Source organism: Arvicanthis niloticus, chromosome 2, assembly GCF_011762505.2.
Source record: "Arvicanthis niloticus isolate mArvNil1 chromosome 2, mArvNil1.pat.X, whole genome shotgun sequence".
NCBI lineage: Eukaryota > Metazoa > Chordata > Mammalia > Rodentia > Muridae > Arvicanthis > Arvicanthis niloticus.
This window is the reverse complement of record NC_047659.1, coordinates 51,870,876-51,887,809: the sequence shown is the minus strand read 5'-3', so window position 1 is coordinate 51,887,809 and position 16,934 is coordinate 51,870,876. Positions and strand designations below refer to the sequence as shown.

Below are 16,934 nucleotides of genomic sequence, written 5' to 3'. Positions count from 1 at the left end.
AAGAATACTGATTCTCAACCTGAAAATTTAGAGTTGATTATTATTTCCTTCAAAAAAAAAAAAAAAAAAAAAGCACTGGAAAACTATAGGAAAGGCATTTACTTCCATATCACTCAAACATGAGACATCATATACTTGAGAGAGGTAAGAAGCATTTATTTACACTACTAAAATAGCCTAAATTCACTCAGTTGTATGGTTCTGTTAGGTATGTTTTAGTATACTCATTACATTTTTTCCCTAAATTTGCCCTAAACAGGATTGTTTTTCCTTCTTTGAATCGTGGAACCAATAGAAAGACTAAGCACCAGTTGAGCAGTGAAGGAGATTTTTTTCCCCTTGCCCAACGTGCAAGAAGTGGAAACAGACTTGCAAACCAACCTTTCAACCTATGGGGACCAGGGAGTTGTCGCTATAGAGGAAATGACGTGGGGGAGGGAGAGGTCTTTGCTTTTTCAGTACTGGGGATTGAACGTAGGACCCTGTTTGTTCTAGACTACGCTGGCTAACGTTTCAGGTTATACTATTTGTTTGGAGACGCAGTCTCGACTAGGAGGTATCACAGGCTGGCCTTTCACTCATTTTGAAGTTTGAGCATCATTAGCGATTATGATAAATAGGCCTTCGACCACTAGGCTTGGCTGAGGGATGGGTTTATAAATGGGAGAAATATCCATGTCTTTTCTGGGACTAAGTGGAGATACTTTTTGGCTCTTGTTATGGTCTATTTCAGGCATCTCCATCTCAGCTGCTAACTGCCAAGCCCCCAGGGTGTCTCAGTGAGCATCCAGGTGGTTTATAATGAAGTTAGAAATTGTCTCATACTCTTTCTTCCATCTTAGAGCAGTTTCGTCTAGTTCCCCGAAGAGGGGCCTCTAGCCTTCCCTTGTCCTTGTCAAAGACAAGGTTAAAGTGAGGTGGACATTCACATAGTTGACCCAGGACTGAGGTTATGTCAGCTATCAGTCACTTTAGAGCACTTCACCTATCACCAATGACATAGTAACAGAGCTATATTATTATTGTTATTATTATTTTACAGGGAGAAAAGATTCATTTTTAACACTCTTCTTTAGAGGTTTCCCTCCCTGGCCCTTAGCTTTGCTGATTTGGGGCTGGTATAAAGCAGAACAAAACAGCAGGAGGAGCACATCGCAGGGGCTTCTCACCTCCCGGAAAGTAGGGAAAAGGGACCTAGGCATTAGGTACAAACATAAAAGGGATGTCTGTAATGACCTACTCCACTCAGCTAGGCTCTGCTTCCAGGAGTTTCTATCTCCCCAGATAGTGCCAAGCGTTCAGCACATGAGCGTGAGCGAGTGGGGAGATGTTTCCTATTCAAGTCACAGTTTTCCTCTCCTTGCACCCAAAGGCTCGTGCCCATCTCACAATGCAAAATGCATTATGTCCAAGAGTTTCCAAAGACATTAATGCCCAAGTCCAAGCCTAGGAGTCTCTTAACTGTTCCAACATTGTCCAAATTCAAAAGCTGAGCTATGGTAGCATGCACCTGTAATTCCGACACCCGGGAGGCAGAGGCAGGAGGATTGCAAGTTCAAGGCTTCTGCTCAAAAGCATCTAATACTCTTTATAATTCAGGGGAAAGTGAACTGTTAGGTGTGAACACTTAGGCAATTAGATGGAATAAATTAGATACTTCCAGTATATGGTGGCACAGCATAAAAAGTTACGGTGCGGAAAGAACTGGAGAGAGAGAGAGAGAGAGAGAGAGAGAGAGAGAGAGAGAGAGAGAGGCTAAAGCAACAGGACAGATGTTAAGTCCTGTTCAGTCAGCTCTGTTATTTATAACCTGCATCTCCTCCCTTGGGCTGTCTCTATTCACTACATGCAGCTTTTCTTAGCAAGCACATGCGTTTTCTAACAGTTCTGTCTTGGAATCTGTGTTGTGTTTTCAGCCTGTTCCCCACATTTCCCTCAGTGTCCTCTCAGGGCTTCCTGCAAGCCGAATTGGCCTTCCACATGTTGACTGTTTTCTCGGGTCTTTGCTTGAAGTCTGGGTTGGAAGCCTCCAGGGTCTTTCAACTTTTAACATTTTGCATGCTCAAGAGACAGGGACTATGGAGCTGGTGCTGAGGTCTGCCCTTAACTTTGGTGCTAGTTAGGTCTTATACTAAAGCTGAAGTGGCCCCTCGGTGCCTAGGCAGCTGAGCAGGGTGAAAGAATCCTGTAGTGCAGGGTTGTGGCTTGCTCCTGGGCGTGGGTCCTGTTGGGCTGTGTTGTGATTCCTGCATGTCTGTCACCCCAGGCATCTGGAAACGTGGTTCTGGGGAGCAGAAGGTGGGAATTTGACTGAGTTCACTTCACGTGGTGCCGGTCAGATGCTGGGCTGTGAGAAGCCACTGGAGCTCTGCCCAGGCATGGAGAGGTCTCAGCCTGAAGTCCCGTGGGGGCAGGGCTCCTGAGTGGGGGTCTCTGGGCCAAGGTAGCTGACCCGGAGGCCAGTGGTCTCTGTCCTTGGGCTCCCAGATGCAGCTGGGAGCTGTGGAAGAACTGAGACTGGGGACATACAGGCTGGACTGGCCTCCAGTCAAGAGGGAGAGAGAGAAAGAGAGAGAGAGAGAGAGAGAGAGAGAGAGAGAGAGAGAGAGAGAGAGAGAGAGAGGCGCACTGCCCTGCGGGTAAAACTCTTGGTTACAGCACTCGCTTGGCTGGATTAAAGCTGGCTCAGCTAGCTTGCTTGAGTTGTCAGGGCTCCATGACTGGAATGTAGAGAAGTCCTCAGCGGGAGATTAAGCAGTGGTTGGAAATCCATGGTTTTAAAAGGTTTATTGTCATGGCAGAAAGTGAATGTGGCTGCACCACCACTGTCCCCCAATGTCCCCCACCACCCCCCAGTCTCAGGGCAGACCTGAGTTAAATAGGGAGGGAGGAGGGAGAAGGGTCTGGGAAGGAATGCTTAATTGGCTATGCCCTCTGGCCTTTAGGTATCTCATTAATATGGAAATATCTTGAGGCTGAGGACTGTAGTCATGCCCTCTACCTGTGCTGGGTGACACAAACCTCTCTTTGGGAGGGGCTGTGGGGGCATTGTCCTACATGACTGAAAGGGGCGGATTAATGGAGGTCTTGGCCTCATGTCAGGAGCCTGGAGTCTGAGAGCATGGTGAAATGCATGCCGTCCCTTGTAGGTATGGACACCTGTTGGGTCTCAGGCCATCTCTAGCCAGTGCTCCACCAGAAACCAAGCTATCCTTTCACAGTCCCACACTGTAGAAATATCTTCCTATGTCACTCAGTGTAAACACGGTCCCTTGAAGGTACTTCCCACCCCACCTCCCTCCAGTCCACCCTACCCCAGGAAAAGACTGATCTGCCAAATCTTGAAATGTCCTCAACGCAGTGTTTTTTGATGTGGGTTGCAACCCCTTTGGGGTCAAATGACCCTTTCATAGGGGTCACCTAAGGCCATCGGAAAACACAGATGTTTGCCTTACAGTTCATAATGGTAGCAAATTACAGTTGTGAAATATCAATGAAAATAATTTTATGGTTGGGGGTCACTGCAACATGAATTGTATTAAAGGATTAGGAAGGGTGAGGACCACTGCATTAAGGCATCTTTACCTTGTATTGTTTGCAATACAAAGCATCTAGCTTTCAAAGAAAAGTGGCCCTGAGCTCTTCAGAAACCACGCCTTCCTCAGCCTCAGCCTTCCTCAGGCTTTTCTTATCAAATGGTAAGTTTTTTCAATCCTTCTATCCTGAGTTTTGCTCCAGATTCTCACTGTAAACCCGCCTCAGCAAGAGTGCTCTGCTGTCGTGACATTTCCTCTGCCAAGTTAATTAAGTCATCACTTAAATTTTTGAAAAAAGGTTTTATTTTTATCTTATATGGATTGATATTTTGCCTGCATGTTTGTGCACCAGGTGCATGCAGTGCTCATGGAGGCCAGCAGAGGGCATCAGATTCCCCTAGAAACTGGAATTACAGACACTTGATAGCTCCATATGGGCCCTGGGAATCTAATCTGGATCCTCTGGAAGAGCAGTCAGTGCTCTTAATTGACAAGCCATTGCTCCAGCGCTCCTCCCACCCCCAGGCCATTAATTTTAAATTCAGCTTCATCCAGAGTCTCAGGAAGCACACAGTATATAGACAAACCATTTGTCGGAGTGTAGCATGAATGGCTTATATTATATTCCCAACAGAACCCTCATTTTCACTGGAAATCTTATGAACATAGCTTTTACTGTTCACATTTCTACAGGCATTCTGGCCTTCTGAGCTTCCACGAGATGCCCCATTAAGATCTGCTTACAGAAGTCTAGGTTTCTCTAGCCGTCTTCTTCATATTTCTCCTGCAAACCGATTCCAAAGGTTTGAGAATCATTTCATTAGATTTAATGACAGCATCAATTCCTTTTCTCTAGGACTCATTTTCTGTATGAGTCAGACATTTCATTGGTGTGACAAAATGTCTGACAGAAACTAAAGGAGAAAAGGTTTTTTGTTTGTTTGTTTGTTTTGTTTTGTTTTTATGGTTTCAGTTTATGTTTTCTGGATTTCTTGAATTTTTCTAAGCCTGAGGTGAGGCAGAACATCATAGTAATGAGAATATGTGACTACTCACCTCATGCCAGACAGGAAGTAAGTATCAAATTTCAAAATTGCATAACCTCTATGCACATGAACTACTTGTAATTAGAATGTTTTAGGTGTATTTGGGGTCAGCAGTTATTAGCTTTGTAACAATAAACAATGTTCTGGGAATCAGCAGATTAAATTTTTTCAAGACTTTAAAATATATGGCCTATAGTTATGTGTTGTAGTTATCCTTTGACGTTGCTTATCCCCACAGAAGTTTAGAAAACTTCTTTTTCTACAATGAGAGATAAGGTGCTGAGAACACATTTTCATTGTACAGTCTGATCAGCATGTCAGCAGGTTCATTCCCAGCACTGAAAAAGAGAAAAAAAGACACATGACAAAGCAGAGAGGTAATAGTGTGACTAGTTTCTGAAATACAAAGAGAAAATAATTAATGTTATCAGTTCCCCAAAATATCTCAAATGGTTAGTGCAATGAAACTTACTGAGTTGATACATTACTCTTCAAACATTATATTAATAAAAATATACACTATATGAACATTTTCTAGGTTTTTGTCACTGATATTTATTCATGACCAAGTGAAAAGTTTTAGGTTGTCGTACATGAATATGGCCCAGAGCCTCCATTAGCTCCGTGGGTAAGCTATCGGCAAAAGGTAGTGTATGTACGCTCTTAGCTTAGCCTGTGGCACATACACAAGAAATGATAGTCTCCTTCAGTTTGAAAATATTTACTCCTGGCCCCACCCCCCACCCCCAATAAGACCCTTTGAGTCAGTTAGATGGCATCTTTAAAATGTGACTGTATTTAAATCTTTAAATTACTTAAGTCTTTAAAATTTGTGACTGTAGTACAAAATTCACAGGAATCATTTGGAGTGGTTTCATTCATCATTTGGTGACTGTGGCTATTTCAATTAAAATACAATTGCTTATAATTAAGAATGAAATAGTTAAATTATTTGACAACGCTTTTCTTAATGCTTTTGAGACAAGGACTCACTTTGATATAAGCTGATGCAAAACTCATGGTCATCTTCCTGCTTCAGTCTCCCGAGGGTGGGGTTACAGGAGTGTGTCAGCACATTGAGTTTATTTTGCATTAATTTACGTTTGTTGTATTGTAGCCTCCTGCCGCAGCCACATTGTAGTTCATGAACAGTTGGGAAGGCAGGGTTCAAGACTTGTACTTTTAGCCTAGCTGACACAATGTTCTGCTTAGAGTAAGCATTTTATTAACATTATTTGATTGTAGCCACCAAAAGTTCTCGGACCATTCAGGAGTTGCTGCTCTCCACAAGACTTTGTATACACTGTAAGTGCACAGACAGTTTAGGTCTTCGAGTGGCTAAATGATGAAGAAACAAAACCCAGGCCAGGGACAGTTAGAGTTGGAGGACATCCAGCCTCTGCGAGAGTTGGGATTCCCGCGGGATCTCACAGCCAATCAGCAGCGAGGATGGAGCCCGCCATAAGCTGGTGCTTGATCCGGCCTGTAAGAGGAGTCCTCCGGCACCGCAGTCGCACCTTCAATCTTGGCCCTCACCGCATCAGGGGACCAAGGGTGGCACAGGGCACTGCTGCTGTGATTGTGGTAGGTGCCGGCCCATTGGAAGACAGTCGGCTGGGCAGATTGGGCCTGGGAGCCCTGATTGTGGGTGGATGCAACGAAGGCCTAGGTGGACCCAGCGAGGAGCGTTCAACGGTCCCCAGCGGGTGCCCAGCCCAGCGGGGCCAAGGCTTCTGTTTATAGTGATAGGACCCTCTGTAGCGCCTCGGGGACTGGGGCGGTGAAGCGAGCGTGGTAAAACTGTGCCACTGATGTTGGCCAGAGGTTGGCATCGATGAGGAGGGCTGGGCATTTAGGAAGCTGGATTCTTGTTCCAATAGGTGGGCATAATTATTGCCATTGCCAAGGGGGAAGGACAAGGACGGTAGACAACTCTGAAGGACGCGCGTAGACCCAGTGAGGAGATTCCCTCAGTCACATTACCTCGCCCCACCCTACGCAACCACTTGGAAGAAAAGTCTGTTTTTGTGTTTTCTTTTGCATCTGTTGAGTACTCATCCTTAAAATAGTCTAACGAGCGTCCTCTACCTCCGTCACCGTTCGAATTATTTGGACTTTGTGAAATGTAAACGCTTGGCTGGTGCCTTGGTGGTTCTCACATTGACTTTCGGTTCATGAAAAGTTAGACACGCTCCACAGTATATAGCAGTATTAAAATCTATTTCAGGCCTGAAAAGTGACAGAGGGCTTACCTACTGGGTGTGAGGCCCTAGGTGTGAGCCTTGGCACCACTACAATGCAAAAATCCCAAGCAAACAACAAAATAGGATTTCACCAAATCTTATCTTTTTATTATTAAGCCTTTAATTATTATTTATAATAATTTTAAATACGTTTTGATCATAGTCTTCCCCTCCCCGAAGTCCTCCCAGATGCCCTTTCCCTTCCTTACCCACCCAAATTCTTTCTCAAAAAGCAAACAAACAAAAAAAAAACCAGTGTAACAAGAAAATCCTCCAAACCAAGAAAACGAAATAAAATAGCACCCTAAAAGAAAACAACAAAAAACAAACAAGCAAACAAAACCCACATCAAACTGTAACCAAATCAAAGTGCGCGTGTGCACACACACACACACACACACACACACTCACACACTCAAACTGTGAAATCCAGGATACATTGGTTAACTCCTCCTGGACAGGAGGCCTGCCCCCAATCGGCTGATATCATCCTGTTTTCTTTAAGTACTCATCTGGGGAAAAACCAATTAGGCATAGATTATGTTTTAGTTATATGTAGTCAACAAAGTACTCAAAGGGTTAGATATTGGATGCTACTCTGTCCCTAGATTTCTCTGCTGTACCCATCACGTGTGACCTGAAGCAGGACAGTTTGCAGGTGTCTTGATTTGCTCATATGTAAAACTCCATGAGCAGTAACTGTCTCCCAGAGCTGTTGTGACTCTTCACTGAGTTAATGACATACAAATGGCTTTTAACTCCGGGCACACAAATGTTTCTTACTCTTGCTGCTTATTATCATTGAGGTGGTTTCAGAACACCCTTCTCCTTGGACATGTACACCTTTTGGCCTGAGTCTTCTTGCATACTAAGTACTGGTAAAAAGCCAATTGTGGCACCTCAGGAGCCTGGGGAAGGAAGGCTATGCATTTGAAAGCAGCCAGCATGAGCTAGGTAGTGACTCTGAGGTGACCTAAAAAGGACTGCAAGAAACGACCCTGTCTCAAAACAAACAAAAGACAATAAGCAAATACTGGCAGAGGACCAAATAGTTTGATGATATGTCAATTTCTTTTTTGTCATTGCTGAATCTGTTGGTTTTACTTCACCTGGAACAGGGCCATCAATGTGTGCCCCAACAATAATCCTCTATCATTAAAGACAGTGACAGTAAAGTCTGTGATAGGACATTGGTGCTTTGAACACTGAACATGGGAGTTTTTTGGCCAGTGACTTTGATGTAAAATACATAACTTTTAAGTAAAGCTTTCTAAGCTACTAGTAATGTTGAATTGGCACAAAATCAACCTGCATTCTAAAGAAGGTCAGGAGTAAAGATTCTCTCATTAGTACTTTAATGGTAAATTGTTTTTACATGATATAGACTTTATAGTTATAATGTATGTATTTTACAAGTTGCCATACATTTTCTTTTGTGGATGAATTTATCTCCTTTATGGCTTTAAAAGACCTTCTGAGTTTTTCAAATATTTGGATAATTTATAGAGTATATACATATAGAAATTAAATGCAGTGTTTTGAATACTGTTTGGAATTTTGTCATCTTCTCTTCCATAAAATAAGTTTTCTTACACTGATTTCTCTCAGACCTAATAACTGGATACAAAATTACTTGGTTTTGAATGCTGCACTCTAAAAACTGCCTTCTTTTTTTGATGTGGATTAATAATAGTTATTGGTTACTGGTCATATTTTTAAAATTTCAGACAGCTGCATAAATTTAAAAATTCAGCTACATAAAGGTGGTGATTTCACCTTGATGTGGCAACTGTCATCATTCAATACTGCATTTGTCAAGTTAGACTAGTTAATGTAAATATATTCTGTTTCTTAGTAGGATTATGTAAATAAATATATTCTTGGGACTGTACTGTTAAAGAATTTCATGATTTTAGTAATAGTAATTTGGTATTGTTTATATCTGTTTTAATCACAAACTCTCCTGTGCTCATTCTTCACAGAACACAAAGTATAGGGAAGCAAAGTCCAGGTAGGCCAACCATTATCACATCAGATGTCAGTGTGCTCTGTGTGTGTGTGCGAGTGTGTGCGTGTGCGAGTGTGTGGTGTGTGTGTGTTGTATGCATGTCTGTGTTGCACGCATGTCTGTGGTTGAGCTGTGTGTGCAGGCATACATGGAGGTCCAAGGATGATGTTGGAATGTCTGCCTAGATTATTTCTCCATCTTTCTCTTAGAGACAGTTATGCCCAGAGCCATGTTTGCTGTGTTGCCAGTGCTCTCATGATCTGCCTGTCTCCATCTTCACAGCCATGGATTAGAGGCATGCTATCCCATGCCCAGCTTTTACATGGGTGCTAGGGACCCAACTCACTTTACCTGCCTTCTCCTTTGCCTTCAAAGTTCAACTTATGATGTTGAAATTATGCTTTTCATGTCATTTGGATGCAGGAAGTATTTATTATCCACCTAAATTTTTTGGCAGTCGCTGAAGCACCTTTGTTTAGAATCTTGTTTATATCTCTCATTATACAACAAGATCTTCATATATTGTATGCTTTATTAATATTAAGTACTGTGAGGCCTGAACTCAGTAGTGTGTTTTTTTAGTAATGTTATTTTTTATTATTTTCAGGTAATGTTTGGTCTAATCTGGTAGACTGGTTTACAGATAAGAGTGTAAAGTAAGTACAAAAATCATTTTTACATATATCTGATAGGAGCCTCCCTTTTTTCCTGTATGATTTTAATTTCTGAGGTGTGTCAGCTATGATGAATGTATACGTAACATGGTGTTTACCTATCATGTTTGTTCTATTAAGTAAAGAGACCCCTATGTTTCACATATTTTGCACATGTATTTAATTTAGTATAATTGTTTGAAGGCAGAGGTAAAACTAGCTTTATATCAATAGTTTATGAAGAAGTTATGACTAGAAATTTAAAATAAGTCTGATTAGGTGGCTGTGGTGTCATATATCTTTGATCCAGAAAACAGACACAGGTGGATCACTGTGAGATAGAGGCCAGCCTGGTCTACACAGAAAGTTTCAGGCCAGCCAGGGCTACATAGTGTGACCAAAACAACAGCAACAGTCCGATGAACGAGATTATTAAGAGTGGATACTGTAATGTTGCATCTGTGTTTCTGAGCACTGATATGTTCGAAGTAACATGATTAGAGATTTTTTTTTTTTTTTTTTTTTTTTTCTTAATATCATTATCGATCACTTCAAAGTAATGGCATCTATCTCTCCCCCAGTTTTTTTTCTAGGTTCACAAATCTGACACTTTCTTTGGTCTGAGGTTTAAGGTCTTATTGCAGAACAAAATGGGAGATGCTGAAACAGGCAAGAAGATCTTTGTTCAGAAATGTGCTCAGTGCCACACAGTGGAGAAAGGTGGGAAACACAAGACAGGCCCAAATCTCTGGGGCCTTTTTGGTCGAAAGACAGGACAAGCACCAGGATTTTCTTACACTGATGCAAACAAGAACAAAGGTAAAGACCAGCAGCTGGAGGTGATGCCCAGTCATTTTGTTGCAGAAAAGAATGTGCGTGGTTTGGCTTTGTAGTGTTTGCCTGATTTTTTTTCATTGAAAATGGATGGTCATGTTCCTGTTTATTGAAATGCTGACTTCTGTGATGGGATCTGAATTTATATGACTCATTATCCTTTAGATCAGAAGAACCAGCAGTCACTCATGGCATGGGCTTTTGCCTGTTTAGACTGTTTTATATGTTTATTTTATATGTTATACTTACCTTGAAAAAGTAGTTTTTGAAAAGCTCATACTTTGAAAAAATATAAATCTAAAAGGAGAATATGTTACTGGCATGTAGCAGCAGTGATTGTATTTGTAGTGGTGATTCATAGCAAGGTTGGGGAATATGTAGTTTAAAAATACACCTAACATCTGTGTGGAGGGCCTAGGTCCAGCCTATGCATGTTCTTTTGTTAATGGTTCAGTCTCTGGGAGCCCTGGAAGCCCAGGTTCATTTCCTCTATAGGTGTCCTTGATCCCTCAGGCTCCCTCAGTCCTTCCCTCCGGTCTTCCACAAAGGTCCTAGAACTTGACTTATTGTTTGGCTGTGGGTTTTCGCATGTTTCCATTCGCTGCTGATATACTAGGGTGGGTGGGTACCAATGAGGGGCCTCCCTTTCTCTGAGGAAAGGGATAGGTGATGGGGGAGGGGGTGTGAGGGAGGGTGGGACTGGGAAGAGAGGAGGGAGGCTGCGATCAGCTTGTAAAATAAAACAATTTGTTTCTTGTGTGTGTGCACATATATAAATACTTAGATTAGCACATCAAATATTCTTTTTTTTTTTGTTGTTGTTGTTGTTGTTGTTTTTTCGAGACAGGGTTTCTCTGTATAGCCCTGGCTGTCCTGGAACTCACTCTGTAGACCAGGCTGGCCTTGAACTCAGAAATCCGCCTGCCTCTGCCTCCCAAGTGCTGGGATTAAAGGCATGTGCCACCACCGCCCGGCCACATCAAATATTCTTAAAGTACAGCTCTATTTTGAACTTTTTTGGTTCCTTAACATTGTAAAGACCACGATAGCGAATCACTCGTGTTTGCAAAGGGTTTTCTTTGACAAGGGTGTCAGCATATGGTTCAGACTGACTTTGAACTCACTTGCAAACCATTTGGCTTCAAATTCACTCTAATCCTTTTGCAAGTGCTAGGATTATAGGCATGTACTCCACGCCCAGCTATTTTCAATTTCTTTTTATTTTTTTTATTGAAATGAAACTCATATAGCATTTAGTTAGCTTTTTCAGAGTATATAATTTATTAACATTTTAGCATTCAGTTTGCTGTAGAAAGCTGTACAATCATCACCTCTCCCTGGTTTCAAACTTTTTTTCTTTTTTTGAGACACAGTCTCAAAATAGCCATGACTGACCTGGAGCACATTAAGTAGACCAGTCTGGCCTTGAACTCACAGAGTCCTCTGCCTCCCAAGTGTTGGGATTAAAGGCTTGCACCACGATGCATGGCCTTCAAAACTTTTTTAAAAAGAACTTCTTGCAGCACCTGCATGTAGTAGGTAACCACTCCTCATTTTCTCTTAGCCTTTGGTTCACATATGTTGGTCATATCAAACAGTAAGCCCTATGAATGTAACTGCAAAGGCTTAAGACTTATTTTCAACTTTGTAGGTGTTATCTGGTCAGAAGAAACTTTGATGGAATATTTGGAGAACCCGAAGAAATACATCCCTGGCACTAAAATGATCTTTGCTGGTATCAAAAAGAAGAGTGAGAGAGAAGATCTTATTCAGTATTTAAAAGAGGCAACATCCTCGTGAAGTAGTATTACAGCTTCAAGAATCTTAGTTACCAGTTTCAAATATTGTGTTTAATAAGAAGCATATCTGATTTTTTGATCAGCCTGAAGTAATTTTAACTTGTTAAAATAAAGGTTGATAGTTTTGATTGTGTAAAGTCCACTCATTGGATATTTTTTATGAGCCTGCACTTGTCTTGACATACACACTGAGGAGTGTTCATCAGAATGGAGGAGGAGAGGGAAACAAACAGGCCTTCTGCTCTTTCCTAGTCTCTGCATGCTCAAAATAGTGTATGAACCCGGCGACTACTATTGAGGGTCTGGAGACGGCATCCACACAGATTCTCGGCAGTTCAAACATAGTTATAGCAGACATGACTTTCATTAAGCTCTGCTTGTCTTTTACTTAACATAACTTTAAAGGGGAAAGTAGAGAAAATCTAGTTAAACCTTAGGAATGATCTGGAAAAAAATATTGATCCTCTGTGAAGAAAACAAAATCTAAGTAGAAGGGGAAAATCATGGCCTATTTTGGTAAAGGAAGCTTAGCGCTTGTAACCGTTTTTTGTTTTGTTTTTTTAAATTTGTATCTTTAAGAGCACTTGCTGATCCTAAATTATACAATCCTGGACTACAGGCTCTTTTGAGGGAAAATGAGTGGGGGGAAAGCCCCAAACTCCCACCAGAAAGGTGGAAGGAGCCCAATCTCAGGGAGAGTGAAACATGGTGGGACAGACCCACTTGGGCCAGGGAGTGAGCGCTCAGGAGAGTGAGGCTTGTCCTCAGCTGCATGCAGGAGTGTCATCTGAAAGGGGTCCCAGGGAGGAACAGCTTTCATACCAAAGAGGCGGACAGAAGACTAACGGTTAGGGGTCATTTTGGCTAAGGATAAAACACCTCATTAGCACTTCATAGCACCACCCTCATCTTCTGTAACAGTACAGAGTTTAGTTCTGGCCAGAAGCAAAATGTGGATCTTCTATTTGTGATAACTTTTCACCTGTATGTAGGCTGGCCAATAGTGTAGATTTCTACTGTAAGGTGAACATAGTTGAAAGAGCACATTCTAGAAGGTTCCATTAAATTTACCAAGTGTCCAGGTTTACTCTTGGTATCCCTGACAAGCTGGAGAGAATATACTTCTCTGGGATGCCAGTGTCAGTATTGTGTGGAAACATGTCTCTGGGGATCAAGACTGGCTTCAGGCAAGGCTAAGCTTGTTACTCTCTCCCTCAGGGAATTTTCTGAGGAGGACAGAGAGGTTACAGGGCCTCTGAGAGTGTGCTCAGAGCAGAGCTAGGCTTGCAAAGCCCTAAGTAGAATTAGACAACACACCCTGTGCCTGTTTGCACGCAGCCCATCAGCTTTGTAAGATAGAACTTGAACTCAAATCCCATTCATCACTAAGTCCAGACTGACACAGCCGTGCTGGAAGGATTTGCTGGAGTTGCTACAAGCCCACTCTGCAGGGAGGAGTAAGGAGCTTCATTCAGGCTTGGAGCTTAAGTGCTCTGGCCTTAGGAGCAGCTGTGATGAGGACTAAGATGACAAAAGGCATTTGGGGAGAAATGAAGAATAGCTATTATTTAAGTAGACTTCTGCTTTAACAGTTGTTGAGGTAGTAATGTATTGATTATTGCGTTAAAAGTTCGTCTTAGTGGGAGTAAAAACAAGTCCTCTGTTTTGCTAGTAGCAATGTTTCATTCATAGAAAAGCTGGAGGAAATGTTACAAATGAGCATGGTGATTAAAGTTGTGTATTGTGGTAGGCTTTATTATTGAAATTGTCTCTGAGAGGTGTGCATTTATTTTAGGATGTCTTTCTATGACGTTGCTCCTGGCCATGCCGATGATGGTTTTATTCTGTGCCAGGTTAGCTATAGTTGACTCGGAATTCTCATGGTTTCAAGTCAGGCTGGCGACAAGAGCAATTTGCTTGCAACTGGGAGGCAGAAGGGCCAGGCAGAAAGCTTTCTATTTGGAGGGTCAGGTTATATCCCTAGATACAGCTACGCTTGGCTTGCCACACACGGTTAGCTCTCCTCACATGCTGTCTCACATGGTGGACAGCAGCCCCTCCAATTCTCGCCCCTTTCTTCTGCCTCCTGTGAATTCTAGAGCAGGCGCGTGCTGCTTTGTTGGCTTGATAGTAGAGTACCAGTTTGCCCTCTCCGGTTTATGGGTCTATCCTTTATCCCTTTGTGCTTTTTCTTCTCAACCAACTGCTCTGGAGACTGACTGCTAATGACTTAAAGCTCATCTCTAGTTGCACAACCAGTAACAGATACTCTGACTGAATTCCAGTCAGGCTGCTCTAAGTCCCCTTCTTGAGCAGGCCCTAGGTCTTGGCATCTCAGCTGTTTAGACCTGTTTTAGCAAGAATCCTACCTAATTGGTTTAGCAGATTCCCATCTTTAGTATCCAAGCACCTTGTTCTGCTTTCTGCAAGAATCCTGTCAAATTTATTTACCCAGAATTCCCCTCACCTCTGGCGTTTCTTTCCTCTTACTGCTTTTCTACTCACTGACCTTTCACACTGCTCCTGGGCTTTAAGTCCCCAATTGTTCTTTGGTATTTATTGTTGAGCTGAATTTTTCTCCAGCACCAAAATTTCCTGTTGCAGTTGTCCCTTAAATCAGCCTAATTTTATTTTATTTTTAATGTCTCTAACAGTGTTAGAATAACTTTTTTTCTTTGCTACCAACAGTCTTCTTTGGTCTTCAACTCCTCTTTGTAGCCTCAGTGACTTTGTTGTGATCCTTTGGCCATCCACATGTAGACCATTTCCTCCCCAGCTTCTACCTAAATTTTGTGTGGTTTCATCTCTGCAATGACTCTCTTGCTCGTAGCACTAGTGTGATTCTGCTCCCTAGACAATGGCACCATGGATACAGGCACAATAGCTGTACAATTCAGGAGCAAGAGGAATCTCCTAGTTATACACAGAATGGCCTTCAACCTGAATTAAGTGCCTGTATAGTGCAAGAAAAGAAAATAAATTTACCAGTATCTAAAATTGTCAAGTTATGCTAATGTCTCCTAAATGTAAACATTCAGGAGAAGAACACTTATGGTAGCTAGAAACATGTCATGATGGTGAAATTTGAAAAAAGTAAGTAGTCTCACTTCCAAGAGCAGGAGACTAGTGATTGGGAAAAGTTGCATTGATGTCAGATCATCAGGAAAACATGGAGAAGAACTGAGAAATCAGATGATTGAATAAGATCTACCTTTAGTGCCATCCAGTTTAATATCCAGTCTTAACAGAGCTTAGAATAATGAGTCTGTTTACACCAAGTCAGAATGTGGAATCTTTCCACTTGACAGTCTTGTGTGTCAGAGACAGAAAGAAGTCTTTAGGAAATAAAATAGCAGGGCATTGTTAGATCTTTCCTCACATTTATTACACTGGGTGAAGTACTTCCCAGATGTAAAACTTGATTGAGTTCATGTGGGAAGCAACATAACATTTGTTCTTCAAGAAGAGGAATTGTTGAATTGAACCCCTGTGTACTGCAGGATCACTGCATATAGTACATCACACACACTGTGTTCAACACACTGTTTACAACACTCCATGTATACTCCCACATTATTGGGAAAGTTTGCTTAATTCTCCCTCTTCATCACCTAACATAGGTAACAATTCTCTGGGTTTCCCACATGGTGATCCTTATCGCCCACATGTGCATGGAAACTGCAGAGCCATGCAGCGATTCTGCCTGAGTTCCTTGCTGTGCACTCAGTGGGGTCTCATAAGTGGAGGGTGCTACTGTGGAGGTGGGAGGTTAGTGAGGCTCGAGAGAGCTGGCGACAGACGCAGTAGGCAGAGAAGGCAGGGTTTTCTCGTATGTAAAACAAGTGTATGTGCTGGGTCAGATCTCTCACTTTCTAGTATGTTTTATTTCCAGAGCCATTTATTTAAATGCATTTTTCCACTAAGGAAACTTCAGTATCTGGAACAAGACTGCTCTAAGGAGGCATGTGGGGCCATCCTCCTACTCTCCCACCTCTTTCCTCTCTCCCTATCAAAGGCGAAATTCCAGGATGTGGTGGTATACACCTGTAACTCGATAGACTGAGGCAGAAAGATACGGAGTTCCGGGCCAGCTTGAGCTACACAGTGAGGGCTGTCTCAAGAAAAAAAAAAAAAAAAAAAAAAGAAAAAACAACCAAAAGCAAACAAATAAAACAAAACTAAACAAAACAAAAAGGAGAAAAAAGGATGAGAATAGAAAATGAAAGAAAAAAAAGAAAGGAGGGGATATGAAAAATCTCTAGAAATCCTCAAAACCATACAAAATGTAAAGGCACAGAGGCAGAGACCAGAAGACATTGGGAAATTAAGAAAACGGAGGGCCAGAGGTACTTTCATAATCATAGACCTAGTTGGTTGTCATCTCCAAATGTGGCATTAGACCTTGGGTCCTGGCCTCCAATGTGTGACTTTTCTACCTTTTAGGTTGGAAATGTTCAAGCATTTAAAACCAAGATTCACATCCTTTACCATCACCCATATTTAATGTCTGTCCTATAGCAATTGCATAGAATCAAGTTTTTATTGTATTAATTCTGCTAAGAGTCTTAGGTTAATTATCCTTTTTGGGGCTTGGGGGTAGGATTTTGACATTGTATGAAAATGCTGACCATATAAAAGCAGTTTGATAATTAAGGCAAAGGTGGAAAAAACATGTGTGTCCTTGTCTGCCATGGTAAGAATGTGTTCTGCTACAATGGAAGACATTCATCAGTTAATTTATTCAGTAAGTATCTGTTATACATTGTGGCATCTGGTCCCCAAAGACACCCTCAACAAACATTGTTTTTAGGTATT

General features: G+C 41.9%; 1 protein-coding gene across 3 annotated transcripts; it reads left to right on the top strand.

Annotated features, from left to right (window-relative positions):
* Nucleotides 1–6,047: 6,047 nt before the first annotated feature.
* On the top strand, nt 6,048–12,239 carry LOC117704117 (cytochrome c, testis-specific). Of its 3 annotated transcripts, XM_076928927.1 has the most exons (5): nt 6,075–6,166; nt 8,808–8,836; nt 9,441–9,489; nt 10,068–10,305; nt 11,972–12,239. In XM_076928927.1, exons 4-5 carry the CDS (start codon nt 10,137–10,139, stop codon nt 12,118–12,120), a joined length of 318 nt encoding a protein of 105 aa, XP_076785042.1. In that variant the 5' UTR covers nt 6,075–6,166; nt 8,808–8,836; nt 9,441–9,489; nt 10,068–10,136; the 3' UTR covers nt 12,121–12,239. The 3 variants fall into 3 exon arrangements, with proteins under 3 accessions (XP_076785043.1, XP_034352002.1, XP_076785042.1); XM_076928928.1 differs by lacking the exon at nt 8,808–8,836 and having other exon boundaries at nt 6,048–6,166; XM_034496111.2 differs by lacking the exon at nt 9,441–9,489 and having other exon boundaries at nt 6,053–6,166; nt 10,131–10,305; nt 11,972–12,235.
* Nucleotides 12,240–16,934: the final 4,695 nt, after the last annotated feature.